This window comes from Aspergillus fischeri, genomic scaffold (assembly GCF_000149645.3).
Source record: "Aspergillus fischeri NRRL 181 1099437636264 genomic scaffold, whole genome shotgun sequence".
In the NCBI taxonomy this organism is placed as follows: domain Eukaryota; kingdom Fungi; phylum Ascomycota; class Eurotiomycetes; order Eurotiales; family Aspergillaceae; genus Aspergillus; species Aspergillus fischeri.
The window spans coordinates 1068905-1096450 of NW_001509762.1; the positions used below are offsets into that span (position 1 = coordinate 1068905).

Here is a 27546-nt window from a genome sequence, read left to right on the forward strand (position 1 = left end):
AGGCTAATTAATGGACATTAGCATACATTTGTTTCGAGCCGAGTAAATGTACAAGAGTGGAGTTGGCTCTCGACAGATCAAGACGGTAACAGTGGTATTCGTACGATGACTTGCAGCAAGCAAACAGAAGTACCATTTCTTCAAGGTATGGTAGTTTGGGTATCAACGCCACGTTCTGAACACTGCCTTCTGCATTCGAGGACTGGGTAATCTCATAAACGTTTTGTATGACGTGCTAATCTTCCAACGTTCCCCCGGAAAGCAAAAATCCCCTGCGTCAACTTTCCCCTCCTACCAACTTCCTTCGCTTTCCCGAGTAGCCTTCGGTTTCTGATGCATGCTTGCGTTTTTCGTCGCACCTGCAGATAAGACAGTCGATGTAGAAGGCATTTTTGGAAAAGTACCCCAGCGCCTCATACGCGGGGTTGGCTCCGACGAAGGTGGTGGTGTCCCAGTAGAAGCATTCGTCGCAGAATGCCCTCACGCATCGCCTGCAGCAAAATAAGAGGCGTCCTGCTTCTGATGCATTCTTGTGGCATTTCCAACAGTAATGATGGGGGCAAATTGAACTTCCCGAACTCGGATGTTCTTCTTCAATCACGCTCTCAAGGCAAGCAGGGTGAAAAGCACGAGGGCATATGTCACAGTCCTCCGCGTTGAACTGATGACATACGAAGCACGTCTGAGATGTATTAGCATGCGCTGTTCCTTGATTCGGATCGCCACTCACTATTTGATGGGTAAATGTGTTCGTGGGTGAGGCACACTCCTCATTAGTGGACGTCGGCTCTTCGACCGAGGGACGCAGGCTTTCCTTGCTCACTGCATAGCCATCGATCATGACCGTCCTCTCCTTACCAATGCGACGATTAGAACGGAGCAGATTGCTGCTCTCTTCTTCAGCATATACTGTATGATGGCGTCCGCTTGTATCAATCGTCACCCCATTGAACAAGTTTGTCCTGACTCTGTCGGCCTTCTCGAGCCAGAGTTGTTCTTGCTCAACGGTCAGACAACGAGAGAGCCCTCCGTCTTTTTGGGTACTTGAACACTTGTCCAGAATGGTGCTCATGTCCCACTGGGACATTTCGTTTGTATCAATTTGCTTCTGAGACAAGAACGTCTGATCCACGAAGATGGGCGAAGGCAAGCCAAATGTATCCGTCGAGTTCTGAGACATGCTCACCTCTTCAGCCTTGAGCATCTCAAGGTAATCATTTCCGGGGCAATTGGGTATGTTCTCGGTCACTCTGTCTGCGATGTAGGCTTTTTTGACGAGCCGACGGCTCATCTGCTCTTCGACTGTGCCTGTGGAACGGAGCTTATAAATCACGACCGGCCGGGTCTGTCCAATTCGATGCACTCGTGCTTCAGCCTGTCGCATCACTTGAGGGTTCCAATCCTCATCCAAGAATACAACCACAGAGGAGCTGGTCAAATTTAGCCCTTCCCCGCCCGCTCTAATCGAAATCAGGAAAACCTTGTATCTCGGATCATTCTGAAAAAGGTGCACCATAACCTTGCGCCATGGCCCAGTGGTTCTCCCGTCGAGCCGGGCGTATTCGAAGACTCGGTTGCTGCCTTGGAGCATCATGACTAGGTCCTCGCATAGGTTGAGACATTGATCAAAGTTTGAGAAGACAATGACTTTTGTCTCGGTCGTCACGTAATGTTGAAGGAGCTTCTTCAGGACTAAGAATTTGCCGGATTGATTTATAAGATGCTCTCCCAATTCATACGGACTGGGAATCGCGTCTGCAAAAAGATAAGGATGAATGCAGCACTGCTCAATGTCAGTAATGCACAAATGGGAGGGAAACTTGAGGACTGACTTTTCTTAGCTCCATGAGAATATTTCCTGTGATGCGGTACTTTCCAGGCCCAAGCGTCTCTGCAGAACCCTCAGACATTGAATTGACTGTCTTAGAACATGTGTTGCCGACAGCTGGTTGTTCAGACAAGGGGCCATCTAGTTGAATGTGCGAGGTAGTCGCATTCAAGGGCAACTGCCAGATTTCTGCACCTGTAAGGATTCTCATATACAATGAGCGCTGTGCAGGCGATAAAGGCACCGAAAGAACAGTTTCCGTTTTGGGCGGAATATCCAATCCAACTCCGGGCGAATCCTTGGTTCTTCGGATCATGATCAGCCTCAGGAAATTTCTGACACATTCGAGAAATGCAGGGTCGAATTTCCCCTCGCTAACGGAGAAGGCCTCCTGGAAGAGCTTCTCGGTGTCTTGCACAAAGATCTCAGGGTAGAGCCAATGGAATATCGACCACAGTTCGCTCAAGTCATTCTGTATCGGGGTGCTGTGAGCGCGGCAAATTAGCAGCGTTCGGTTTATAGAAAGGGCTGCAACTTACCCGGAGAGCACGAGCTTCATCTCTGCTTTGATGCGATTGAGGACCAACGATCTCTTCGAACGACTGTTCTTAATCCGGTGGCCCTCGTCAAGGACAACGCCTCGCCAAACGAAAACCCTTGAGAACCAGTTGATCTCCGAGATCAAAGTCTCGTATGTCGTGATCACAATATCCACAATGTCTGTCGGACCCTTGAAAATACTGATCTTTTTCTGGGCAGATACCATCTTCTTCACGTTGTCCCGTTGCTCGAAGCTGCCATGGTATTTCACTGCTCGAAGGCCCGGTGTCCACTTTTCGATTTCTGTTAACCATGTTTCCAGGATACTTAGCGGACACACGACGAGAAAGGGCGTATTGCTGTTTGAATGTCCACCATCTCTTTCTTTCAAATATTGGAAGAAGCTCAAGGTCTGAAGCGTCTTGCCTAGACCCATCTCGTCGGCAAGAATACCACCGACGCCATTGCGGCACAGATATACCAAGAAAGACAGACCTTCAAGCTGGTACGGCTTTAACTTTGCTCTGAGACTGTACTAACGTCAGCTTAGAAATGAAGACGGGAGCTGCTACAGTCAACTTACCCTCTGGGCTGTGCACCGAGACTTTCATATTCGACTATCTTACCAGGTGCGGAACTGTTTCTGCTGGCCAGCTTTTCAAATGACTTTGCGCCGCCAAGGAGAGGGAGTATGATTTCCACGTGCGAGATCAGAAATGTGATCCGCCTCGTTCGGATGTCCTGAAGAATGTCCTGTTTTCTGCTGGATGCGGATATGTTAAGATGGGGTTCTGTTGACCAGGGGGTGCCGAAGACTCGCGAACGGCCCTGTCGCTCTGTCTTTTTGAAACTCTCTCGGTCCAGCGAAGCATGGATTCCAGTGTCAGCGGTACATCGAGTCTCACCGGCGCCATTTTCACCGATGCTTTCCGACCCTTCGGAATAGTTGGGAGATGTCGGCGGCGAGATACTCCATGATCGAGGTGTGCTCAATGCGGAAGACAAAGACCCCGACTCCGAGCTTCGACTGGTATATGGCGCTCGAGAGACGTTATTGCCCATGTTGAAATGCATCTTCGTATGATAGGAGGGAGATGAAGTGTAGCTGAGGGGGCTTCGTATGTGAGTAAGTTGAAAAACTGAGGATAGCCATGAGAGAGAAGAACCGGCGAACAGCTTCTAAAGGTAAGGAGTGGAGAAATAGCTATGCTTCACAGTTTGAGATCTTCTGAAACGAATGTGAGTGACGAGCATACTGAGTGTTACTCTTCAGGGGCAAAAGAACTACTGTTCTTAGGGCATGCCTCACTTGTACTTAGATCTCAGCTGACTAGTGAATCAGAAGTATGAAAATCTGGGGTAGTGTTCTGTGGGGAAGTGATCTGAAACAGATGCTTTGCAGTTCTCAGTGAATTTGCCAGATCTGTAGCCATCAAGGCGTGTGAGAGCTTTCAGGCTGCCTTCAATGTGTTATTTGAAATGAAGCCTGGATAGCATGGTTTTCACTTAAGACGTGGAAGCTAGGCTCTTCAGTACCATTGCATGGTATTCAGTTGTCCTAATTTATTGTTCAGGAGTCAGGACGAGCTTTGTGTGTGCAGGACTTATGTATACTTCACTTAGAATGATCATGGGGCTAAGCACGATAGTATGCTTGTAGATGAAGTCATCCATGTCTTCTTCTCAGTGATATAAAAAGGGTTAGAAAGCACACAGAACATATCTTCATGTCCCCTTACTATCACTAAATATCCTGTGCATTCTCTTCATCAATCCAGAGAAAGAACGCCATTACACCTTAATCCTCCGACTCAACTGCTCCGTCCCTGCCGACTTCTCAAAGTCAATCTCCCCCAAATCGACCCTCTTTCCCAACGCGCGCCGGATAATCCAATCCTTGCTATTGACTTCTTCCTCGACATCCCCTTCTTGCAGCTCCGGAATCCGATCCGACCCTTCCAACCGCTTGAGGACTACATCATCCTCCGGCCGCGAGAAGTAGACGAGACTATACCGGGTCCAATCAGCCTGCTGGCTCGGCGGCGCCGCCACGCGGTGGATGTTCGACCGGAACAGCCCATTCGTGAACTTGACCATTGCATCTCCGAGGTTAACGATCGCGTGGCCAGGGAGAGGCCGCACGTAGACCCATTGCGCGTCTACGCCGGGTGGGAGAACCTGCAGCCCGCCGAGCCGGTTGAAGAGGATCGTAATGCTGCCGAAGTCGGTGTGTTCGCCTAAGGCGGTGCATCTGTCGTCGGCCGGCTGGGGTGGCGCTTTGATGAAGCGGACTTGGTCGCCGCTGAGGGCGCTGAGACGGTGGAGACCTGGTAGAGTCGCCGGCGGGAGGCCTAGGCTGTCGTTTAGGAGGGTGAGGATCAGAGTGACGATCGAGTGGGAGGCGCGAATGAATGACTCAAGGGTTGGACGAGCTTGATGGAGGATTGCTGGGGCTGGTAGCTGTGGTGTCATGCCTAGGATGTCGTTCTTTGAGACCTAGTCGACTTGTGAGCTTTGGCGTTCAGTCGATTGGGACTGCTAAGAACAGACATTGTAAAACTCGTTCCGGTCAAGATTCCCTTGACGATCGACGACCGCTGCACCCTGTGCTTTATAACCGTGGTAGGAGTTAAGGCTGCTAAAGTCATATTGTAGTTTCTCCTCCAGGCTGAGATTCAATAGGTTCTCGCCTGTTTGGAACAGCTTGTCTGCACCATCGAGGATGCCACGGCCCTCTTCGCAGCCTCCCAGGTCGAGGTAGAAAAACCCTAGATCTTCGCATGCTTGCATCAGCCTCTGGACCTCGTACGCGTCACGCGCAAGCAGCTTCTGGAGAGATAGACGGAGTAGGGGAGCGGTTGGTATGTCACCTGGGAAAGGTGGCAGCCCGGGGAAATCGTTCGTATCGACAATCATGTTGAAGTTGTACAAAACAAGGATAGTCTCTAATATTTGCACTAAGCTCTGGAGAGCGAATTTAAATAAAGAACGACCTCCCGTTCATTCTTTATATCAGCACTCGAGTCGAGTGCCCTGTGGCCCCCATGCGGGGAAGAGAGTTGCAACCGAGGGCCAACAGAGTGCGGAGCTCACAACCTAGACTGACAATTGTCATCGTGATTGTGATTGAGCTTGAGATTCTGACTTTTCAGAAGCTGAATGGTCAGTGCGACCATCTTCCCCGAAAATAATATAGATCTCCGCCTCTGAGTTGCGCAGTCTATCGCCTGCTGAGGCATCCTATGCACTTGGCATCGAAGATACGGGAGCAAAAGTCCTCCAGTTATGCGGATTGAACTTCAATGCAAGCCCATAGTGCCGAAGTACGTTTCGTTGGGAGATTTGACTTGAGCTTTTCGGAATCTGGTGAGCCCAATTGAAGATGAGTGTAGTCGAGCAATATGGGAATAGTAATGTATGCCGCCAGTAGGCAAATATTCATACATGCCACATTTATGTGCTCTCATGAGACCTCGCGAGTCTATATTGACTGACTAGCTCAACAAGATGCAGTTGTAAGGTCTGCAGAGTGTGAAGAAGAAGCGCTATCTACAGCGCATATGGATCACGTGATAATGAGCTCTTCCACATGGAAAGTTGAAATACTTCTCCATCGTTACCACATCCCATAATCCTCATTCAACTCTTCTGAGCTCAGGTCCGGTCATCGGAACGAGCTATTACTGCACAATGACCACACCGAAGCCTCACATAGCTCGCGAGCTTCTTGCGCGCGCCCACTCACCAGACACAGCAGAACAGCTCTTCACGGAGCGCGTCAAACAAAAACCCCTCTACCTCAGACCGACCTCCCCCACACCTGCGGACAACCGAGAAAGACGTCGCCTGCACCGTATCCGCAAAAAGGAATACTTCTTGCGCAAACAGAAACCAAAGCCCCTCTCCGCGCGCGAAAAGCGCATCTCGGGCCTCTACGATCTTCCCAAGGAGGAATGCAAATATTCCATCTTCAAGGAGCTTCACAAATTATGGGTTGGCTACATGCAAGAGATCCTGGACCTACGAGTTCGAAAGGTTCCCATCACGCCACAGTCGCATGGGAGCAAGCTGGTTACTGCAGATTTTCATGGTGCTGAGGTGGAGGTTGTTCGGAGTCGGTGCGCAGGGCGGGTAGGTGTGAAGGGAATCGTGGCGAGGGACACAAAGTTCACCTTTATGATTGTCACGGAGAAGGATGAGGTGAAGAGTGAGTTCGCTTTCGCAAATCCCATTATACGGCCGGAGAAGTAAACCTTGGGCTAATTTGCGCCGCGAAGCTATACCCAAAGAACAGACCATCTTCCGCTTCACTGTTCCTTTGCCGTCGGCAGATGATGAGGACACCGCTATGTCGTATGGTGATAAGGCCAAGAAGGCACTTACGTTTGAGCTACACGGTAGCCAATTCGAGAATCGGCCAGTCGACCGGGCCAACAAGAAATTCAAATGGCGAAATGTGGACTACATCTAGGAGTATCGGGTTTCGATAGCACAGTGTCAATGACGATGCAGGCTCTTACTAGCCATGAGCTGGTCGCATGCCTTCACGCGAAAGGGGACTACACTGAATACGCTACCAAGCAGTCGTCTGCTGGTAAACTCTCCATCTAGGGAAAAGGAGCATCTGATCACCGACATCTGCTGCGAAAGATGGCCAGGGTGGGGTCAGAGCTCGAGAGCTCATGTTCCGCAGAATTTCCAGACATAGTTATGTTCTGATAGAACCGGAACTGCAGGCCTGTGTTTTCCCGTCGTGGGGGACATACAAACAGTTGCGGCGCACCCGGGCCAACAATTCCATTCTACTCTAACGCTATGCAATTTTCGAAGAACCGTGGGTCCACTGCGATGTTCGCATGGCCTATCCGGATATCACCGAATCTCAATCCATAACTCTCGCTTGATTCCTCGTTTCCTTGTCAATCCGCTATATCTCGGATATCTGAATGTTCTGCATCTATCTCCTCCTTTTGACTCAGTAGACGACCGGAATGTGCGCAAGGCGTATACTTGGTGAGCCCTGTCTGCCATGTTCTGAGGTCCGTCCATGCTAATGATCAGTCACGAGCCGTTATGGCGTGCTGGCCCTGATATCGCAGATTCCCATCTTCATCGAGTAGCGCAGCCTGGCCGACCTTTTTCTTTTTCAAAGTGACAGAATCCAGGTCAATTTACACCCAGAACTGAAGCGCTATCACGGAGAGGACACCGGAAGAGGGTAGCATGAGCGTGCCGCTAGACCACAATATGTATGGGCCGCTCGCCCATGTGAGTTGAAACGTGGGGTGCGGTAAAGCACCAACAATCCACCTTCACATTCCCGCCCATTCAATGCTGAAGGTCCGCACATTACTCCCTACTTCGTTGATCGAGTCTCCATCCTTTTTCTCAGCTCCTCCTAAGAGGAAGCCCTTCTTGACACCAGTCCCTAGTCGCCCGCCGACGATGATATCCATCAGATCAATCTCCTCATCCCATTCGGCGGACACGACCAAAAAGTGAGAATGGAATCGCAGAGGGTCGCCAGGATATGCAAGGTACTGGCAGCCGAATCGGAGACCTGGTGACAGATAATAGCCCTCCGCGTGTAGGTGGGCAAACAACGGGTACGATGATGGCACCTCTGGAAGTGGTAGAAGCTGCTTAGCAGGCAGATCAGAAGGTAGAAGATCCTCGGATGTAGCGGGAGTGATCCCCATGGCGTTTTGTGGTTGGATTGCAATTGAGGTTCGTCGTGATGTCTGGGTGGAATCCGGTTGTTCATCGTCACCCGCAAAGAACTCAGAGCCTGGCATGTCTTGCACGCCGTCTGCGGAGACCTGTTTTGGAGCAGCTCTCTTTGCCTTGGCTGCCTTCTTCTCATCTAAATTCTTTAACACTTCCTCCCTTCTCTGCTCCTTTCGGCTAGTTTGAAGTCGCATTGCTTGGAGACCCTGGTTTTCTATATCTTGCAGGTACCTCTGCCGGTCTGCCTCCATGATAGATTTCATTCCATCCTTCTGGAATTTTACCTCGTCTACAATGCAAGCTACACCTTTCTCCACCAGAAGCCTGGCCTCTTCAGGCATCAGCTCTAGCGGCAAGCCCAGGAAGACATTTTGTTGCGGGATTTGTGGCAAGGTACCGATCAAGACACCACAGATGTGATGTTCGCGTCTCAAATACGTGACAGCATCAATTGAGAAAAGATAGTAACTACCCGAGATATACGAGATCGGAATAGGGAGGGAAGGTTGAGTATCCATTCTTGACGATAACAATAGCACAATTGCTTAAATCAATCACTGTTGCGACGGTGTCGACGTTAGCCTCCAGCTCCAAGAGATAAGTGGAGTATAAAGGATTCAAGGGTAGACAAATCATTCTCGATACGTTTCTCAATCACATGTGCTCGAATTTTTTTTGGAGATAAATAAATGAGCTTCAGGGGATTGACAGATTATAGTAGTTGTATAATCATGTGAGGGTATGGGTGAAAGACGAAAAAATAAGACGTTTGACTTACCATCAGAAGAATTTCGATAGTAGAGGAGTGACATGCTCTGGATATCGTCCTGCGAGAGTCAGAGCTTATAGATGTCACCCAAAGCTGTAGATTGCGAGTGAGGAAAAGAAGAGCACAAAGTAGTGGGTGGAGGTGCTGAGAAAGAAAAATGTACCCTACTAGAAACGAAGCTAATCCTATTCGGGCATGCTGTTTCGGCAGCGCAAACGGACCGGAGACATCCAGACTAGCTTAGACTTCGGATCTAGTTCGTACGTTGATCTCTCTCAGTGTATATACACGGCCAAAAACTATGTTTCTTGGTGACTATCAGTGGAAAGATCTTTGATTGATATTCGACGGTCTAGTAGCCACTGTCACGATGAACTTCCTAATGTTGCTCCTCTTGGTCTTCTTGGCACCCTTCTTCCTATTTCTAGGTAGGCACTGCTTTTGCAGTTGTTTCTTATCACCCCAGCGCTGACTATATAAAGGGTGGCTCGGTATCTCAGCGATTCGCCGGAGTCGCCTTGGCTCCTATTTTCCAGGAGTCTCCGTAAGACCTGGACTCGATGCCTATGACAGGCATTATCTTCGAACTATGGTCAATACTGGCTCCTCTATGTCCGAACAGATCGAGTTGGACAACATGTTGGTGCAGTCAGACCATGAAGAGTAGGGAACAAGATCTGCTAGTGTAGTCTTCCAGCTCTGTGGACATGCAATCAGAACTCAAGGTCCGCTTTCTTCGGCATCCCGCCGGGTCCCGCAGCATCTTGTGCCTCTTTGTCTCCTTCAGCAGGTGGTAGGCTAAAGGGCTTGATTTCAAATCTTCGTCTGCTCAGGGTGAAGGCCCAGTCTTGTCCTACGTTCTGATCACTTCCGCCACCACGCTCGTGAAGCACTGGCAACTTATGAGTCTTGAGCATGCCTTGTGGTGGCTCCTCCTGTGATGTCGCAGCCCCAGATGTTGCGAGGGCATTGGCCGAATGGGGGAAAGGACAAAGTTCAATGACTCCGTCGCTGATTATCTCCATCCATCGCACCAGTCCTGACGAGCGCGGGAAGAGAGACAAAGGAACTGTGACCATTGCCGTGATGCGGTGACACTGGGTATTCATCAATGCCCTCAATGCATGGAGAAAGGGCAGAACATGGTCTGGCTGGCTGACTTTGGATGGATATATCGTAGGGTTGAGTAAGGATGGAATGACGACACGATGTACTGTGTTTGGGTGACTCGAAGCAATTGCCGTCTGAAGACGTTTGTAAATCGAGATGAACAAGGGTTCATTCGACGGCGTGAGGGGTATATATGTCAAGTTCGATATGGAAGGGTGGGTGAGACGCTTTGTGAGATCAAAGGCGTGACAGAACGCCTCTTGCTTGTTCATATCAGCAGCTGTTGGACTCTGTTCTCCTGAAACAGCAGGAGCTACTTCCGTCAGCACAATTTCATTGCAAGGTTTGGATGCTGGAGCGCATTCGTTAACGATGCATACCTCGGGACCCCGCGACTCCAGCACCAAATTCTCCCAAACGCTCATACCGCCAAGCAATCTTCATGCGCTCGCTCTTTTTCTTATCGGATTTCTCGTCCAGCATGTCTGCGGGACCTATTAAGCCTGGGAGACTTCTACCCCATTGTTCCGGCATTCCAATGACGTGAACCATTTGGTCTTGCACCACACCTTCAGCGGCATAATATCGTAGCAGTGCACCCGCAAAATCTGTAGTCCCATTCTCTTCAATTAAGAGTATTTTCCCAATAGGAAGCCCTCCGTGCCCCGCCAGAAGGTTATCGAGCGATCGTGTGCCTGTCGAAGTAGTTGGTCGCCCATCGTCGGGGGAGGGACGGATACCGGGATGCGAATCTGTAGTAGTGGTGGCTTGCGGCGCCTGCGCAGACGTATTGGCAATAGTCGTGCGATCGACGGCTCCCGACAAGCCTATATTGCGCTTGCGAAACGACATTTTGTGCAATGGTTGTTGTTGGTTTTTTGGGAGCTCGAAGCTCTCTTGAGAATTTGTTGCGGGGCAGCTTCCGGAAGGAAACTAAAGCGGCGGTACGCTAAAAGTTGAGCAAAAAAAGCTGCCGTTCAATTCTCCGATCTCAAGACCGCTTCGCCAGTTCCTTGACAATCGACATTCACACGGTCCTGTGGCCTCTCTTTATCCGTCAATACCAGAGCTGCCTCGATATATTCGCTCTTTACACACGCCTTTCTAACAATTTCTCGTCGAGTCTCGTTCAGATCGCTCGGTCGCAATCATGTCGGATCCGCTCCTTTTCGAAGATACCTTCACGATCACTGCGATCAATTCGCAGAAATATGATCGCGTTTCTCGTCTGACCTGCACCTCTTCCGATTCCATGACCACATTTACTCTCGATATCAATAGTGAGCTGTACCCCTGCGCGGTTGGCGAGTCGGTTTCTATGGCACTTGCTTCGACACTTTCTCTGGACGGCAAGGAGGCTACAGGGGCGAAGGCCAGCTGGAGAGAAGTAGGAGCCGGTGAGCAGACTTTGGCGAATGACTATGACTATGTCTGCCACGGCAAGGTTTATCGGTTCGAGGAGGCAGCGACCCAGGGCAACATGTAAGACTCAATTCCGGCCCCATGCCCTGTGTTTTGACCGGGGGATCGACCTTTAATGCACCGCGCATTTACTGACGATTTGCGCATACAGGGCTGTTTTTGTCTCCTTTGGCGGACTGTTGCTTTACCTCGAAGGGCCCTACAAGAAGCTGGCTCCTCTCCGCATTGATTACGTGTATCTGCTCCTCAAGAAATAAACGAAAGGAACCCTCTCCATCAACTTGTGTCTCCAAAACCTTGCGAGCAATTTCGCTTTTAAGCTTGGCAGAAAAGTTGTATTTGCATTCTTCATTTTGGGTTGCAGCGTCGGCGTTTGATTGGATGATTGGGTATATTAAATGAAACAGAAAGAACTTAACGTGACACAAACATCTCTACCTGTTCGTCTCTAGCTCGTGCAACTTCCGGCAGCATTATAAACTACCTCGCGGCGTGCGATACAGTTGGGTACTCAAGGCGGCGGTGAATCCTTGCGACAATCTCCAGGTAATCGGGCTCGTTTTCGGGTGTCAGGACCCCATGTCTGATGAAGAAATCGATCAATACAACAGCGCAATTGGGCTTGAATTCACCATTTGCCAGTGCCTTCTTGGCCTCCTCGATAGTGTATAGGTTGAACTCCTCGACCTCTGAATCGCAGGGCTTCGGAATAACGTCAGCGCTGAGCTGGATATCGTAAACGTATTCAACCTCAGGCTGCAGCAGGTCGGTTTCGCCTCCAGCCCGCGCTCCACGAACATAGACATACGTGACACATCCAACAGAGCGGGCGTTTTGCCTGACCACATCCTCGGGAAGAGACGCCTCTTCCATCGCCTCGCGGACCAAACACTCAAAAGGTTTCTCCTTGGTGCTCATTCCGCCCGCCACGGAGTTGTCCAGCATTCCAGGGTACGTTTGCTTCGTCCGTGACCGCCTGGGGACCCAAATGCGTAGTCCATTTTCGTCTTCAACGTAGCAAGTGCAGTGAATACCATATGAAACGATGCCGAAGAGCGGACTTGCGCTCCGTTCCATTTCCAACAGGAACTCTCCGCCTGGACCGTAAACAGGGTAGAGCTCATTGCGCCATCCTTTCAATATGTCAAAGATTCCCCTCTTGACTACTTCACGGAGGGTCTTTGCGACCAATTGGCTCCGCTGGTCGGCTGTCGCATTTGGAGGGGTAACGAGCGTGACTGTTCGATTTGTAGAGTCAACCGACCAGCAATCCTCCGGCCAGTAGAACTTTTCCACTACCGAATTGAGGATATACCCCAGCACAGCATCACACCCGCTTACTTTGAAAGCGTGGAAATTCTTCAAGTGGGCTGCATAGAGCGTTGGATTATTCTCGTAGTATGGGAATCTGTCAAGAATTAGAACAATTGAAGAGGGGCTGAGCAAAGATGGAATACTTGTCGCATTCGTTGACCAATTCGAGATATGACTTCCCCATTGTGGTTGTATAATCAAAATAAAATAAAATAAAATAAAAGCAGAAACTATGTACAATCTTTGCCAACAATAAAAATATCCGATGTTATATACAATCTTGCCGGAGTCAGGCTGAGAGCATCTAATCTACTCTTGTCTGCCTTGTCGTACATGCGGCACGCTAAGCCACAACCCTTATCGATAAGGGCATTTCGTCACTCGCAGTCTTTCTCGGAGGTTCCATCATCGAATGCGCCAGGGATTTCTCGATAGCTCTGCTGCTAGAGCTTAGAGCTCAATCAGAATGCCACATATCGTCCTTGAGCCGGTGGCTTGACACGGCTGTGTACCATTAACTATCACTTCTGATACCCTTCTACATGAATTTCATACGTCAGCATCATACATAATCTAACAATCGTTCCCTACCCCGCCATGTTCTCCGTCATCGTCCCCGGCCGGCCCTGCCTCACAGACATTGTCGCGGTAGATGCACAGCCCAACGGCCAGGCCACGAAATTCGCCTTCACATTCCCTCTCAACCCTCCCTTCACAGAAGTCGTCGTATTCTTCTTGCCGGGCACGGTCCTCCCGCAAGACACCGCCGCAGCAATCTACATCCAATTACCCGAATCCACCCCTTCACCCAATGGTCCACAGTTCCGGTTCATCGGCGCATTAGCCAACGAGAAACCCTCCGCTGTCTTCAAAGTTCAAGGCGGCTCCTCACCAACACCGCCCCGCCGCTCAGAAGCCGAAGAGCAGGATGAGATGCTAGACGAAGGCACAGGTGCTGCCGCTGGTGGTGCGCCAGCAAACGGCATGGTAACGCTGGGTATTTCGATCGAGCCGGTCCAGACTGTTGCGCCGCAGGTTGCGGCGCTCGAGGCAGAGACGGCACCCTCGGGGACGTCGACGGATCTCGTGCGTCAGTCGCCGGAGCAGCGGCAGCAGAAGGGTCTTACGACCAAGGTCCTGGCGCAGCGCATTATCGGGAATGCGTTTAATTTCCTGGCGAGCTTTGCGTCGTCTGATCCCAGTAATAAGGGTCAGGAGGTTGTGTCATTGAAAAGCTTTCAGGATTGGTGGGCGAAGTTTGAGCGAAGGGTAGATATGGATCCGACATTTTTGGAGCGTGAGGATCCTGGAGCTAGTGGGTGACCCAAGGATAGATACGGATATGTGAGAAGATTGGGGGCAACAGAGCTTCGTTTCATTGTGGTTTGACCATGCAGAGCATGTTTGATCATCCCCTGTGAAGCCATGAAGCAGTGAAATAGACCATCGGATCTGCATGTAGTGATCCAATATCCAAAAAAAAAGTCTATATTCTGGCATACTCAACTTTACGTACAACTGCTACTCACGCTGCATGGTCTATTGAATGTCCCCAAGCAAAAACTTTAGGAAAGCAACGCCAATAGCAACGCCATCATGATCCTTCGCTGCTCGACTCAGTGCATCCTCGCCTTGTTCTTTGGAGAAGATACCCGTTGACATCCGTAACTTGACAACCTCCGACACAATATCTTCTCTGAATTCCGGGTGACCCTGAACAGTGATGAAATGCCCAGGCCTATACATCCCCTGTACGGCGCAGCGAGGGGAAGATCCAAGTGGAACGACGTTCGGTGGGTAGTCGAATACGATGTCGCGATGCATTTGTTGAATGTGCTGTAATTGTCAGTACTGCGTAGATTCGCTCTCATGGTGCTCTGCCTTATAGAAATAATGACATACCAGCTTATCCTTTCCAAACAACTCCTTTCCCTGCTCCGTCAGATCCACGTCGCATACCGCAATCTCCCATCCCGCGTCACTTCGGCCAACCTTGGCTCCGAGCGCACGTCCGATGATCTGATGCCCATAGCAGATTCCCAGAATCTTTACACGCTGATTGTCTATAGCCCGTTTTGTATATTCGACCAACTTCAGAATCCAGGGGTCGTCGTCAAAGGAGTTGTACTCTGCAAGGATGAGTCAGAGACGACACAAACAAACATACGCGGACTCAAATGGTCCATTCGCATAATAAAATCGCAAACGTAGAACTAAGGACCAAGGCCAGGTGTAGGGAAACGTGGCTACTTACTAGATCCGGTCAAGAGGATTGCATCGACATCCTCTAACCTGGGGTACTCTTGCGCGTATACGACATCCCAGCGAGAAATATCGAGTCCCGTTTCGGGGTCTAATTTGTCTGGCTGCCCGAGTGCTCTCGCGCTTTCTTTGAGCAGCAGCGAGAAGATCCCATGATAACCACCGTATCTTGCATTTGAATCTGCTGGCGGGGCGTCGCATTCGAGGACGGCGATTCGCAGTGGAGAAGGCATTGTTGTTCTAGGAAAGGGGCGATTCGAATGAAATATAGTATGCTCTTGGATCTCGGCTCAATGATGTATAGATTTTAAGAAATGTCAAAACGCAAACAAAGGCACGCTTCTCCAGGTCTATCAAGCACGGTTATGTACATTTGTAATGATGAAATGACAGATCTTTAAGCTGCACAATGGCATCTCTTATCGGTTCCCCTCACTGCCTTATCAAAGGACACCGCCTTCCTGACCGGGGAAATGCTCGTCATTCCCCAAGACTATGGCATCGATGTTGTCATGAAATTGTGCATTTTCGAGTTGACCATGTCCGGACTTGCGTCTGTCAATCTATCCCAAAGGCAGTTGAGACTGACATTGGAACTACGTGCCTCTCCATGGCGCGGGATAGGCATCGGCCTGCCCTAAGATCGGGACAAGATCCGTCGAGATCGGGTCATCCCAGCAATCATGTTGAACAAGAAGCACAGGCAAACAGTTCAATTCGGACTTGACTTGCTGCGAAAACTACCGGAATTAGCGGCGGGTGCAGATGCAGATGCAATTCTATGGTCGGATGACTCATTTTGGGCCAATCGGCAATCAAGTCACATTTGATTGTACAGGTTGGGGTTTTCTGATTGGATTAGTGCAGACAAAAAGACAAAAATTTCCAGGGGAGGGGTAACTGGGTAAGGAAACAGTGGGCGCCTTATCCACAAGGCTCTCCATATCAATCCAACCGATACTACGCAGTACTCCGTACACAATTCTTCATTTTGTAGTCGAGCACGGGACCAAGTTGAATAAATGTATTCAGTCATTAAAATGACAGACCTACTAGACAGCTAAATCTGCCTTCTTAACTCTTTCGTCAAGGCTCACATCTGTGGAATAGGAGTCATTTCAAATGCCTGCCTGCAGATACCCCAAAACTACCTTGCCTGTGCATTAGCGTGTCTTGCTAGACCCATGCTTGATTGACTACCTCAGGTATAAGACTGCAAGTTCTCAATGTTGGAGACCTGCAGCATCTTGACTCAGTGCCATGCTGAACCTTTCCATCAAGGTTCTTGACCTCGGCGATCGGCTTATAATAGAGGCAGAAAAACTTTGATCTACTCTAATCGTTTTCCTCCGAACTCACTACTCTTGACATCCATTCCTCTATACGGACCCTCCTAGAAATGACCGTCGCTCAAGGGCCGGGCGGAACACCACCGCGTCCACAACGAGAGCGCCCTGACATTGATGAAGACACTCCTCTGCTCAAGACAAAATCTTCGCACCGACTTCTGTACTCAGATGCCGGGAGTTATTCGGCGTTAGACGAGAGCGCCGATGCGGTCTCGACATCGACTTCTTTCCCAGCAGAAGATGAGGAAGCTCTTCTCAACCTCACCAGAGTCAGTTCGTTACCTCAAGGTCTTGATATCGAACCGAGCCTCGAGCATATTCCTCCTGTCCCTATTGTGGATAAAGGGGCTTCCGCGGACCCAGAAAACTGCTCAGTGCGTCAGAAAGATGATTATGCCTCCCGATTTATTGGCGTATCACCCATGCGCTTCTGGCTCATTTTCTCCGGGATTCTATTGGGTTATGTGATCGGATTCTTTGACTCGACCTTAATGGCATCTAGCCACCCCGTCATCACGTCGCACTTTCATGCCTCGAACTCTGCATCATGGCTCTCGACTGCTTTTCTTTTGACATCGACTGCCTTCCTTCCACTTTTTGGGCGCATCTCGGACACGTTCGGCCGAAAACCCGTCTATCTTTTTGCCATTGCTATTTTCTTCGTGACCACAGCATGGTGTGCAGCCGCGCAAAGTATCGGAAGTTTCATCGCTGCCCGTGCTGTCTGTGGGCTCGGAGCTGGTGGTGTTTTCTCTATGGGGATGATCTTGTCTAGCGACCTTGTCCGTATCGAGTACCGAGGGTTGTATCAGTCCTATATCAATCTCGTTCTCGGAGTTGGGGGCTGCCTTGGGCTTGCTTTTGGCGGCTTCCTGTGTGATCATGTGGGATGGAGAGGTGCGTTCCTCGTGCAGCTGCCGTTCATCTTCGTTTACTTCATCGTCGCAGCTTGGACAACGCCAGCAGACCTAGGACTGAAGAGAGCAAAAGCGGATCGGATGAGCGTGTCTCAATTGATCAGAAGCATCGACTTGACAGGGTCCTTCATACTTGTGGTTACAGTGACGGCTTTGATCATGGGTCTCAACCTAGGTGGTAATGTGTTCGCATGGACTCACCCCCTCGTTATCTCATCGCTAGCCTTATCAATTGTTCTAGCCGTGGTCTTTGTGCGATATGAACGGAACGTTGAACGGGCTGTGATGCCAATATCACTCCTGTCAAAGCAACCTCGTGCAAGCATCATTTTTGGAAATTTCTTTGGGTCAATCTCGATCAACACCATGATTTTCAATGCTCCGCTGTATTTCCAGGCGGTCAAATTGGCAAGTCCTACCGATTCTGGTCTCAGATTGGTCGCTGCTACTCTCGCTGTCACAGTTTCTAGCGTGTCGACCGGCTTCTTGATCACTTGGACCAAGCGTCTCAAGCCCACAATGCTCGTTGGCGGCCTCTTCCTCTTGATCGGAGGCTGTGCTGCGGCTTTGATTGGTAAAGACACTCCTGATTTAGTCGCGATGATCTGTGTCTCTCTGTCCAGTCTCGGCCAGGGTTTCTCCTTTCCCACACTCATGGTATCCGTACTGGCTACAAGCGCACAAGAAGAGCAGGCTGTAGCTACGACAACTCTGGGCCTCTTTAGAAACCTGGGGTCAGTCATGGGTGTGGCGACGAGCAGCTGGGTATTCCAGAATACACTTGTGTATCAGCTCGACGAACTGGTGACCTCTCCCGACAAAGACGGCGTCATTCTTCTCGTCCGCAAATCGGTTCAAGCTATTGCTAACCTGGATCCAATGCATCAGCAGCAAGGTTAGTGTTTTCAACACCACGTGTGAGACACACCTACTAATTGTAACCAGTGATTGAGGCATATGCTGCAGCTCTCCGTGTGACCTTCTTTTCCGCAGCCATCTGGGGAGCGATCATGTTCATGATGCACATTCGTATTCGCTTGCCTAGGTTAGGTAGCAAGGCCTCATCCTAGTCAGCCGTTAAGCTTGGTCTTTTCAAAGACTTGTAAGTATTCTTTTAAACTTTATCTACAAAATATGGCTTTTCCAGGAAGTCCAGACGCAATGGGGGAAGAAATGTGTGCATGACGCGCTCATATAAAATGGTAAATGGATCCCAGGCTGGATTCGAGCATAAAGTGTTCAATCCGTAAAGTATCAATGGCAATTAACTATGGTGAATCATCGCATCTCAGTAATAGAACTCATTCCAGTCTGTAGCTTAGAAGTTCGTGTAGTCCCAATCAGATAAACCTTCGGGATCAACTTGGGGTAAAGCAAGTGGCCCCCATGGTTTAGTCACCAAATCTCACATTCCCCGCAAATCTTCGCTTCAACACCTTCGTCCAGGAGCAGCACTGTGCACCGATTCGCTCTACACAAACTGCTCAGTGGCTTTTCTGCTCTATATTCTGTAAGACAAGATCCCAGAGGATTAGACTACCATGGTTCCGATGGTGATTATCACAAGCTAACAGTTTTGCGGCATTAGACTACGCGACTGCACGACGTTGGAGACTCCAGCCCAGCGGCTACAACACAATGGTCCAGGTATGGATCCTATGGAGGTGATATATAAGGTCTCTTATTCTCGTTCTCGTCTGCTCGGGGACGGCTCCTGGTCAGTGAAGGAAGTGTTCGAACGACTTAGCGCGACTTGACATGGCTTCTGTCGGCAACACTGCCTTTCCACAGTCGAAGCGGAACATTTCGATTGATCCACTCTCTCGGGAGGGGAATGCGAACAGTGATACCATCGACTCAAATGCTGCTGACCATGAACTACTGGCCGGCCAAGCGCCCCAAGACGATGCACCAGATACCAGCCTTTTCGAGGAGAGTGAGGTGCCAACATCGACGAATTCGCCGGCGAGCACACCACGTGTATTGAGCAAAAGACGGAAAAGAATAGTCGGCGGCAAACCCAAGCGCGTCCGTACGGGCTGTCTGACATGTCGCGAGCGCCATCTGAAATGCGACGAGACTTCGCACCGGTGTCAGAATTGTCGCAAATCAGGGAGAATATGCAGACGTGGCGTTCGCTTGAATTTTATTGATACACAGACTGTGGCGCCTCCACACTGTATTCCTCGTCCGCCTGGTGCATCTGTCAATTTTCGGGATGAGTCCAGAGTTATCGCATCGGAGTATGTGGGCGGAGCCGAGAGATATCCCCCTCCGGGAATGGAGCCTCCTTTGGAATTGGCTTTGCGTTCAGAGTATCCCTCTCTGATAAGCCCCCCAATACCTCTGTCTTCGATGGACAGCATGTCTTCGCTTTTTGGAATCACTCAGGTTTCGCTGCATGACCAAAGCGGTAACTTCGCCGGCCATGCGCTCTCGGCGGATTATTCTGTCTTTCCTGATCAGAGTGCTTCATACGCCCCATTCAAGTCAGCAAAGGTTGGAGCAAAGGACTCAAATGACCGTGTATATCTCAACGACCCCGAAGACATTCTGCTGTTGCGGGTCTTCGTCGAGGAGGTGGGGGTATGGATGGATTCTATGGATGCAGTCAAGCATGTAAGGCCTGTATTGTAAACCATCGCTTTCTTGCTTCTGACTTGACCAGTTCACTGAAATACTACCATTTCACGCATTGGAGGAGCCTATGCTTCTGAAAGCGTTTATGGCATGCGGCGCTCGACATCTGTATCTGGTCAATCCTGCATATGGCGAAGAGAAGGCGACGTACTTTCATGACATAGCTTCCCGAGACCTACTTCACTCCTTGCAAGATCCGGATCGTGACTCTGCACTGTGTGCTACAACCGCTGTCGTTCTCAATGTGTACGAATTAATGAGCTCCCGCTCGATTCAAGACATGAATCATATTGCAGGGGCAAGAGCACTCATTAAGGAATGTCACTGGGATGCAAGATCTCCAGGCTTGGGCGGTGCTTGCTTTTGGCTCAATGTTGGCATGGAGCTGCTCATTTGTATGCGCTACAATTGGGCTTTGGCCTGGGATCCTGATACCTGGGGTGTAAAGATGACTATGGACCCAGCGGAACCCAGCATCGCAGGCAACGAAGAAATGTGGACCCACCGTATGGTTTATATCTGTGCCAAAGTCGCAAATTTCCGGTCCTCTGTATCTCATTCTGAGGTCTCGAATAGTTCGCCAAATAACTTCCAGGAGGAGTGGAATACATACAACGATTGGTGTGATCAGTGGGCGAAAGCTGCACCACGATCCATGATGCCTGTCGGCTATCTTCATCCGTGGCAAACCAGGTCCAAATCACAATTTCCTGAGATCTGGTAGGTCTGCTGAGTTTTATCGCTCTACCGACATATTTACTGACACATTTTCAAAAGGTTGATCAAGCGATCCGCTATAGTCGCTCGATTATTTTACCATGTGTCACGGTTGATGCTGGCCAGACTTCGTCTCTCGCAATCTGAATTCAGCCCCGAAATGGAGCACATGCAGCAGCTTCATGCGCATGATATCTGTGGCATTGTAGCGCACGTCAAGGATCGGTATGGACTCATCCCGGGTGGTTGAGAACTACTCTTGACTGACTTTGAGCAGTGGCCTTGCTGGCTTGTCCATTCAATTTCTAGCTGTTGCAGCGGAATGTCTGGTGACGAAGGAGGCTCAGGAAGAAGTGATAAAGACCCTCGACAGGATCGTCAAGGAGACCGGGTGGCGCGCTGATCATATCCGGAACGACCTCCAGCAAACCTGGGGTTGGCAAATCCCTCATCAACAAGAAGTTCCATCTGTTTCCACAGAGACCATCTCACTATTCGATGGTCACAACCCTTTGCATGCGTCCGATACGGCCGACTTACGATGCCCACCTGGTGCCATCAATCCGATCATGGCTTATGCCGATTTCTCAATGGAAAATCATCCTTACCAGGAATACTATGTTGCGCCTCATCATCCTATACATGACTTTTCGTACGATTTGTTCTGATTTAGATACGTCGATTGACCGGACGGAGTTTTGGCATTTCTTTCTGGAGGTTTATCTTGATATGGGCACTGGGCGTTTCTCACGTTGATACCACGAAGGCTTCTCCACGATTTTTGACTTTGATGTGCTTTTCTCAATGCTGGCGGGTACGATTAATCTTCTTCTCAGGATGTGGTCGATGTCATGATGCACATATTTTGCTCGTTGTATACTAGCGTTCTGGATGTGTATATCTGCAGCTTCCTGTATAGACGAGATAAACAAAATGAATTCCTAACTCTTCTTCTTCGTTGATGTGAGCATCTGGCAAACAGCCTACTCATAGTACTGGTGTATTCAGCTAGTCCGCTTCTTCTCGACGGGCCCTCCTATTTAGTCGTAAGTGCTCGCTTCTGCACTCTTCTCTATTCCCTCAGAAGCGGGTGATGCGACAGTGCCAAGACTTGCTTGTTCCGTAGAACTTCGCGTCTTTCTTTCTTACTCCATCAACGCATCAGCATTCAGGGCGGATAGAGAGCATCAAATTTACAAAAATTCTGGCCTGTAATCACTTGACTTGACAATTCTGCGCATTCTAACAAACAAATGAGCGAGCCCAGCGAGGTCACTAACCAGGCTGCCCGACCTCCAGCAACACCTATCTATATCCTTCGCGGACATGCAGCCCCAATCCATGCGCTGCATCTGTTCAACCAGAATTTGCGGCTAATCTCAGCCGATGCGGATGGATGGGTAATTGTCTGGGACTTGGTGATGAAACGTCCAGTGGCCGCATGGAAAGCGCACGAAGGGGCAATTCTTGAAGTCAAGGGTTTTACTTCCACTGCGAGAGCAGAAACAGACGTATATACGTATGCTTGCGCTTACTTCCGGTATCAAACAATTGCTAACTAGATGGCTCAGACACGGAAGAGATCATAAACTGCGAGTGTGGAGATTCCGCCGCCAGGACGAAGAAGTCCTTCAGAAAACTCTGCCCGTCGAGATTGGCGAGGGACCTCATGCAAACACCGCCAGCCAGCCCTGGCTCGTGCATTCTCTTCCAGTGAACGCGCTGAACTTCTGTGCGTTTTCGCTGCTCTTTCTAAGAGAGAGCGCGTGTGCGAATAGCAGTCAAGGCGCCAACATGGCGGAAGAATCCGCAGACGCTACACCGCAGGAGGCGCCCCGGTCGCCTGCGCTGATAGCGGTTCCTAACGCCCTGAACTCAGGCGCTATCGATCTGTTCCACCTTCCGCTTGAGAGGCGAGTGTGCACGATTCCCGCGGATACGACTACGGATACCGGGATGGTCATGGCTGCTCATTTGTTCACGGGACCGCCTGGGGACCTGTATGTTGCATCGGCGTACGAAGATGGGCACGTCATGCTTTTTGCCCGCCGAGGGCTTGTTAAAGAGCAAGATATCTTACAGGGGACTACCGCGTCCTGGAAGTGGGAGAAGCTCTATGCCTGTCGACCTCATAGCCAACCGGTCTTGTCTATTGACGTCTTCCCTCAGGGGAATTATTTCCTTTCCTCGTCTGCTGACGCGTTGCTGGTGAAGCATCCTATTCCCCGCTTGGGTGAGCGTAGTCACCCATTGACGAATCGACCGGAGGAGGCAGTTTTGAAGACGGTAAATACAAAACATGCCGGCCAGCAGGGTCTCCGCATCAGATCTGATGGAAAGATCTTTGCGACGGCGGGTTGGGATAGTAGGATTCGAGTGTACTCGTGCAAGACCATGAAGGAACTCGCAGTGTTGAAATGGCATAAAGAGGGGTGTTACACGATTGGGTTCGGGAAGGTCCCTACTGCAGCACAATCAAATGATTCGCCTATGGACGACTCCGGCGCCGGAGGAGTCGAAAACGATTCACACGACAGCCATCAACAGGTTACAACACGAGGAGACAATGCCTATACCCTCGCAGCTGTGCAGCATCAGAGAAACAAAAAGGTGCAAACCACCCACTGGTTGGCTGCTGGGTCAAAAGATGGTAAGATTTCATTATGGGATATCTACTGAAATGAGTCACCGCTCTTCTATATACATCCGAAGCACAGACTAGGCAAGGTTGAACTCGTTTGCACCAGAGATGTGTTCTTTCATCTTAGCCCTCATCTTCTGGGCTGCCGTTGCCGTATTATTGGCAGACGGTATATCGTCAGCAAGATCTGTACCACCAGCCTTCCTCTTCTTTCCTGCGGCCGAGTTCCTCTCAGCCTTGAAGTCTTTCTTCGTCTCTTCCTTTCCTTGTCGTAAACCGGGTACATTGATTTTACTGGGACGGTCACGCAGTGCAAATGCCTTGGCGAGATGTCCCAGATGGAGCTCTTTGATGTTGAACATGCTCCGTTCAGCTGCGATGTGCGTGGCGTAGGCACGGATGTGCGATTGGAAGGCTCTCCGAGCCATCTCGAGGTATTCCGGGTTCTCCAGCGCCCACCGTTCAATCTCACACTGCCAATCCGTCGCTTTCGTCTCCCAGTCCTTGTTTCCGCTTTCCACGTTGCCGCCAAATCCGCGCTTGAGAATATCGTTGGCGTCTGCGCGAGTAAGCGCCTTTCCGCCGTCGCGATAGCCCCTCTTGAGAACTTCCACATAATTTTCCTCGCATCCAGGCTGAAGGAAGATCAATGCCCGACCGTCACGGCCCACACGAGCTGTACGTCCAATGCGGTGCAAGTGGTCTTCGGCGCTGAATGCTGGATCGTACTCCACGACCAGATCGACATTTGGCAGATCCAACCCACGAGAGGCCACGTCGGTACAGATCAGGACAGATGCTTCCTTGTTCTTCGCAAACGCTCCAAGAGTAGAAGTTCGGACGTTTTGAGGTAGGGAACCGTGGAGTCGGAACAAAGTCACCGGATTTGACGGATTCGAAAAAGCTGTGGCAGGTGCTATAGTACCATGAGGCGACGATGGAGGTTTATCTTCTGATTTATCTGTATCGCTAGACTCGTCGCCATCCTCCTTCGCTTGTTTCCGCGTAAATACTTCAAAGTGGAAGTCGACTGAGTCAGCACAGGAGACAAAAATGATAGCCTTCATGACTGATCCCTTCCTCATAAAAGTGCGTTTGAAGAAAGCAGTGAGTGTGACTAGGCGCAGCTTTGCCGCAACGACGGCGTATGATTGTTTGAGCTGGGCTGGCACCCGATAGGCGGATTCTTCCTCTTTGCTCCTCCTGGCTTTCTCATCCTCGTCCTCTGGGTCCGCTTTGATGTGGACTGCATCTTTCAAGCTGATTTCACCAAGCTTCTGTACGCTCATTTTTAGCGTAGCAGAACAAAGAATTGTCGTTCTCCGTGTAGGAACGCCAGGTATGCGACTGGGACGCTGTCGCGCATCGAGTTTCTTCACTATCCCCTGAATCTCCTCCTCAAAACCCAGCTCCATCAATCGGTCACCTTCGTCAAGCACTAGCCACCGCACATTGCTTACGTCCAGTGCCTGCGTATTATCCAGATGATCCGCCAGCCGTCCAGGCGTAGCCACAAGGATATTGAGCCCTTTCCGGAGTCTGGCCTTCTCTGACTTCTTCTTCTCACCACCAATGACAGTACCCGCCACAATCCAATGCGCACAGCGCAGCAAATTCTCCAGCACAACAGAGATCTGCTTGCACAGCTCACGAGTAGGGGCTAAAACAATGGCGAACAAGCCGCTGTCGCGGTGTACGATAGGCTGGCCCTTTGCGTCCGTCTGCGCGCCAGGCTTCGAGAGAGCCATGATCCTCTGCACCAAGGGAAGAAGATACGCCAGCGTCTTTCCAGATCCAGTCTCCGCTTGGATAAAAGCATCGCCCTCTTCCTTCAGAAGTTGTGAGATAGACGCCTTCTGAATAGCCGTCGGGGCCTTCAGCTCCAGTTTTGTAAGAAGATGCGCGGCCAGACTCGGCGACAGCCCCAGATTCGTAAATGTGTCTAGTCCATCGATGAGCGGCGCGTTTGTCGGTTTAGCGTCCTCGACGTGCCCTTCTTCCTTCACTTCTTCGACTTTCTGCGGTTCCGGATTTTTCGTGAACAGCGACGAAATGAATTGGCGGGGTTGATTGGAATGCGGATGCGTGTGCGACTGTTGCTTTCCGCTATCGCCTCCATCCGTCCTCTGTCTCTTGGTCGGCCGCGACGACGGTACTTCGATTCTATTGGGGTTGCGCGGGGCTCTAGGTGTACTGTCTTCGTCGCCGGCTGTCCTGGGGCCTTTGGCATGGTGCTTGGCGATTTTTTTTGCGCTGAGCCGGTCCCGCCATGTTCCGCCCTTGAGCTTCGTTTCTGGTTGGATGATGTTGTTATCACCGAGGGAGAAGTTCAGGAGCAAGCCGTCGTCCGCCATGAGGAGATTTGTTGGGCTGGAATGCACAGCCGTTTGTTATCAGTCACTGTCGGCTTGCTTTGGATATGCGGGAAAAGACTTTACTGCACAAGGAAATTTTCTCGGGCCGATTTACTTCCGAGCCCTGACAGGCTGCCCTAGTTTCCTGATTTGGCAGGACGTTTTGCTCGATGATGCTCACGTTGCTGTCTACTTGTACATAAATTATATAATGGCAGGTAGATTGCAATACTCAGCGTCTAATTTCGGAAAATAATGGGCTAGAGTTTCCGATTTCTGATTGTGTGCATGTAATTGAGGGCGATGTCTTCAAGCAGTCTAGCTTGGCTGGATATGCGATCAATGGGAATAGCCTTTTGAGCTTCAGATGCAAATGTTTCTTTGGTTGAATATGTGCTAATTTTTTGCTTAATACAAGGCCTGCCGCCGGGGCATATGCAAACATTATTCCAACCCCCGATAAGTGATGTAAGAAGGGCATCCAATATGGTCGCATCAAAGGTATGAGTTGATGGATGTTGGTGAACGGTCAAACCCGGGGTGTCAATATCAGATTATCAATCAGCCGTACAGGTACCTTCCCATCACCAAGTCCGCAATCTTCACCAGGATTTGACGCCTCTATAGGAGCCATTTTGATTGCACCACTCAAGATGGCACCCCTCGAGGGATCAACAACCTCCAATTCATCCAAAGTGTCAGGATCCGCGAGGGAGATATAATCAACCTCGTAAAGCGCCCTTTCTGTGGGCTTCAAAGCATGCTGCTCGCCGAGTACCTTCTGTGTCATGCGATTGGCGGCATCCAAAATCTCGTTTCGGTTGTTTTTGCCAGACAGGTATGCGTCTTCAGCTGCTTTCAAGGCGTTGAAGAGAACAAGACCAACCGCACGTCGTCTGGACCCCAGGTAAACATTTCTCGAACTCATTGCGAGTCCATCATTTTCGCGAACTGTAGCACCAATTTTGATCTCCGTCGGGATATGGAAGTCCTTCACCATCCGCTTGATCACGACTGTTTGTTGAACGTCTTTCTGCCCAAAGTATGCGCGGTCGGCGCAGACAATATTGAAGAGCTTCATGCAAACTGTGGCAACTCCGCGAAAGAAGACGGGACGGGAAGCACCTTCGAGCTTCTTTGAAACGGGTGTGATTGTGACAAACGAACCGTCACCGTCTACCTCGGATGATGGCGGCAATGTAGGATACATGACCTTAGACGTAGGCGCTAGGATAGCCGTGACACGACCATATTTCCCACCCTGGCGAGACAATTCTTCGTTCAATTGTTCAATTTTCGCCACGTCACTGTCCCATGTACGAGGGTAGCTCGCTAGATCTTCATTGACTCCAAATTGAGTTGGGTTAACGTAGATACTAACAAAGACGTCGGTGTTATCCGCCGCTGCCTGTCGCATCAACGAGAGATGACCTTCGTGCAGGGCTCCCATTGTGGGAACTAGGCCTACAGTCCTGTTCGACAGCAGCAGTTGTCGGCGCATCTTTCGGAGGGGGGCTACATCGCGGAACACTTCGAACGAGTGCTGGTGAGAAGCCATTGTGGAATTGAACAACGACGTTGTAGCTATCAAAGACAGGCAAAGGTCAGAAAGTGCACCACACTTCTCCGGTCACAGAAACAAGGGAGTCATACTCGAAAAAGCTCTGAGCCAACGCGACATGGCTGCGCTGTATTTATGATGGTCAGTGGAGCAAGGACTCCAGGGTTGTGCAGTAGGGTGAATCCCGCTGTGGAGCAGCAACGACGGTTCAGGCACCAACTAAACAGCCTGACGTTCATATAACGAAGCTTCCAGAGTGGGATGAGGCCATTGACAAGCTCAGTCATGCTCTCTGATTGCTTGAATGCCTGCTGTGTTCGATGGTCGTGCTAGTGGCTGCTGCGTTGACCTCATCCTTTGGAGCCTTTTAGCTCTTTTTTCCCTGTCGCTTACCT

General features: G+C 50.2%; 14 protein-coding genes across 14 annotated transcripts, besides 1 other annotated feature; 6 read left to right on the forward strand and 8 right to left on the reverse strand.

The window, feature by feature from the left end:
• Positions 1-277: 277 nt before the first annotated feature.
• NFIA_076090 (putative nucleosome remodeling complex ATPase subunit (Snf2h)) lies at positions 278-3442 on the reverse strand (the record flags this gene model as incomplete). Its single annotated transcript, XM_001259575.1, has 5 exons — positions 278-1783; positions 1833-1918; positions 2024-2313; positions 2368-2898; positions 2952-3442. The coding sequence occupies 5 exons, from the start codon at positions 3440-3442 to the stop codon at positions 278-280; spliced, it is 2904 nt and encodes a 967-aa protein (XP_001259576.1).
• Positions 3443-4159: 717 nt separating this feature from the next.
• NFIA_076100 (putative oxidoreductase, 2OG-Fe(II) oxygenase family) lies at positions 4160-5284 on the reverse strand (the record flags this gene model as incomplete). The annotated part of the gene is made up of 2 exons (XM_001259576.1): positions 4160-4864; positions 4919-5284. 2 exons carry the CDS (start codon positions 5282-5284, stop codon positions 4160-4162), a joined length of 1071 nt encoding a protein of 356 aa, XP_001259577.1.
• Positions 5285-6058: 774 nt separating this feature from the next.
• NFIA_076110 (RNase P/RNase MRP complex subunit) lies at positions 6059-6839 on the forward strand (the record flags this gene model as incomplete). The annotated part of the gene is made up of 2 exons (XM_001259577.1): positions 6059-6575; positions 6646-6839. 2 exons carry the CDS (start codon positions 6059-6061, stop codon positions 6837-6839), a joined length of 711 nt encoding a protein of 236 aa, XP_001259578.1.
• An 841-nt stretch (positions 6840-7680) lies between these two features.
• Positions 7681-8613, reverse strand: NFIA_076120 (tRNA splicing endonuclease subunit SEN34; the record flags this gene model as incomplete). The annotated part of the gene is made up of 1 exon (XM_001259578.1): positions 7681-8613. The coding sequence occupies one exon, from the start codon at positions 8611-8613 to the stop codon at positions 7681-7683; it is 933 nt and encodes a 310-aa protein (XP_001259579.1).
• A 964-nt stretch (positions 8614-9577) lies between these two features.
• On the reverse strand, positions 9578-10826 carry NFIA_076130 (elongator complex protein 4; the record flags this gene model as incomplete). Its single annotated transcript, XM_001259579.1, has 2 exons — positions 9578-10287; positions 10355-10826. 2 exons carry the CDS (start codon positions 10824-10826, stop codon positions 9578-9580), a joined length of 1182 nt encoding a protein of 393 aa, XP_001259580.1.
• A 298-nt stretch (positions 10827-11124) lies between these two features.
• NFIA_076140 (DNA-directed RNA polymerase core subunit RPB8) lies at positions 11125-11653 on the forward strand (the record flags this gene model as incomplete). The annotated part of the gene is made up of 2 exons (XM_001259580.1): positions 11125-11456; positions 11548-11653. The coding sequence occupies 2 exons, from the start codon at positions 11125-11127 to the stop codon at positions 11651-11653; spliced, it is 438 nt and encodes a 145-aa protein (XP_001259581.1).
• Positions 11654-11876: 223 nt separating this feature from the next.
• Positions 11877-12894, reverse strand: NFIA_076150 (thiamine pyrophosphokinase-related protein; the record flags this gene model as incomplete). The annotated part of the gene is made up of 2 exons (XM_001259581.1): positions 11877-12804; positions 12854-12894. 2 exons carry the CDS (start codon positions 12892-12894, stop codon positions 11877-11879), a joined length of 969 nt encoding a protein of 322 aa, XP_001259582.1.
• Positions 12895-12909: 15 nt separating this feature from the next.
• Positions 12910-12933: a microsatellite.
• Positions 12934-13307: 374 nt separating this feature from the next.
• NFIA_076160 (OPI10 family protein) lies at positions 13308-14033 on the forward strand (the record flags this gene model as incomplete). The annotated part of the gene is made up of 1 exon (XM_001259582.1): positions 13308-14033. The coding sequence occupies one exon, from the start codon at positions 13308-13310 to the stop codon at positions 14031-14033; it is 726 nt and encodes a 241-aa protein (XP_001259583.1).
• Positions 14034-14249: 216 nt separating this feature from the next.
• Positions 14250-15205, reverse strand: NFIA_076170 (type 1 glutamine amidotransferase; the record flags this gene model as incomplete). Its single annotated transcript, XM_001259583.1, has 3 exons — positions 14250-14546; positions 14613-14839; positions 14965-15205. 3 exons carry the CDS (start codon positions 15203-15205, stop codon positions 14250-14252), a joined length of 765 nt encoding a protein of 254 aa, XP_001259584.1.
• A 1166-nt stretch (positions 15206-16371) lies between these two features.
• Positions 16372-18308, forward strand: NFIA_076180 (putative MFS multidrug transporter; the record flags this gene model as incomplete). The annotated part of the gene is made up of 2 exons (XM_001259584.1): positions 16372-18133; positions 18184-18308. 2 exons carry the CDS (start codon positions 16372-16374, stop codon positions 18306-18308), a joined length of 1887 nt encoding a protein of 628 aa, XP_001259585.1.
• Positions 18309-18996: 688 nt separating this feature from the next.
• On the forward strand, positions 18997-21263 carry NFIA_076190 (Zn(II)2Cys6 transcription factor; the record flags this gene model as incomplete). The annotated part of the gene is made up of 4 exons (XM_001259585.1): positions 18997-19857; positions 19907-20598; positions 20656-20820; positions 20873-21263. 4 exons carry the CDS (start codon positions 18997-18999, stop codon positions 21261-21263), a joined length of 2109 nt encoding a protein of 702 aa, XP_001259586.1.
• Positions 21264-21848: 585 nt separating this feature from the next.
• Positions 21849-23274, forward strand: NFIA_076200 (WD40 repeat domain-containing protein; the record flags this gene model as incomplete). Its single annotated transcript, XM_001259586.1, has 2 exons — positions 21849-22114; positions 22167-23274. 2 exons carry the CDS (start codon positions 21849-21851, stop codon positions 23272-23274), a joined length of 1374 nt encoding a protein of 457 aa, XP_001259587.1.
• Positions 23275-23313: 39 nt separating this feature from the next.
• Positions 23314-25590, reverse strand: dbp7 (putative ATP-dependent RNA helicase; the record flags this gene model as incomplete). The annotated part of the gene is made up of 1 exon (XM_001259587.1): positions 23314-25590. The coding sequence occupies one exon, from the start codon at positions 25588-25590 to the stop codon at positions 23314-23316; it is 2277 nt and encodes a 758-aa protein (XP_001259588.1).
• A 529-nt stretch (positions 25591-26119) lies between these two features.
• NFIA_076220 (pantoate--beta-alanine ligase PAN6) lies at positions 26120-27148 on the reverse strand (the record flags this gene model as incomplete). Its single annotated transcript, XM_001259588.1, has 1 exon — positions 26120-27148. One exon carries the CDS (start codon positions 27146-27148, stop codon positions 26120-26122), a length of 1029 nt encoding a protein of 342 aa, XP_001259589.1.
• Between the last annotated feature and the right edge of the window lie 398 nt (positions 27149-27546).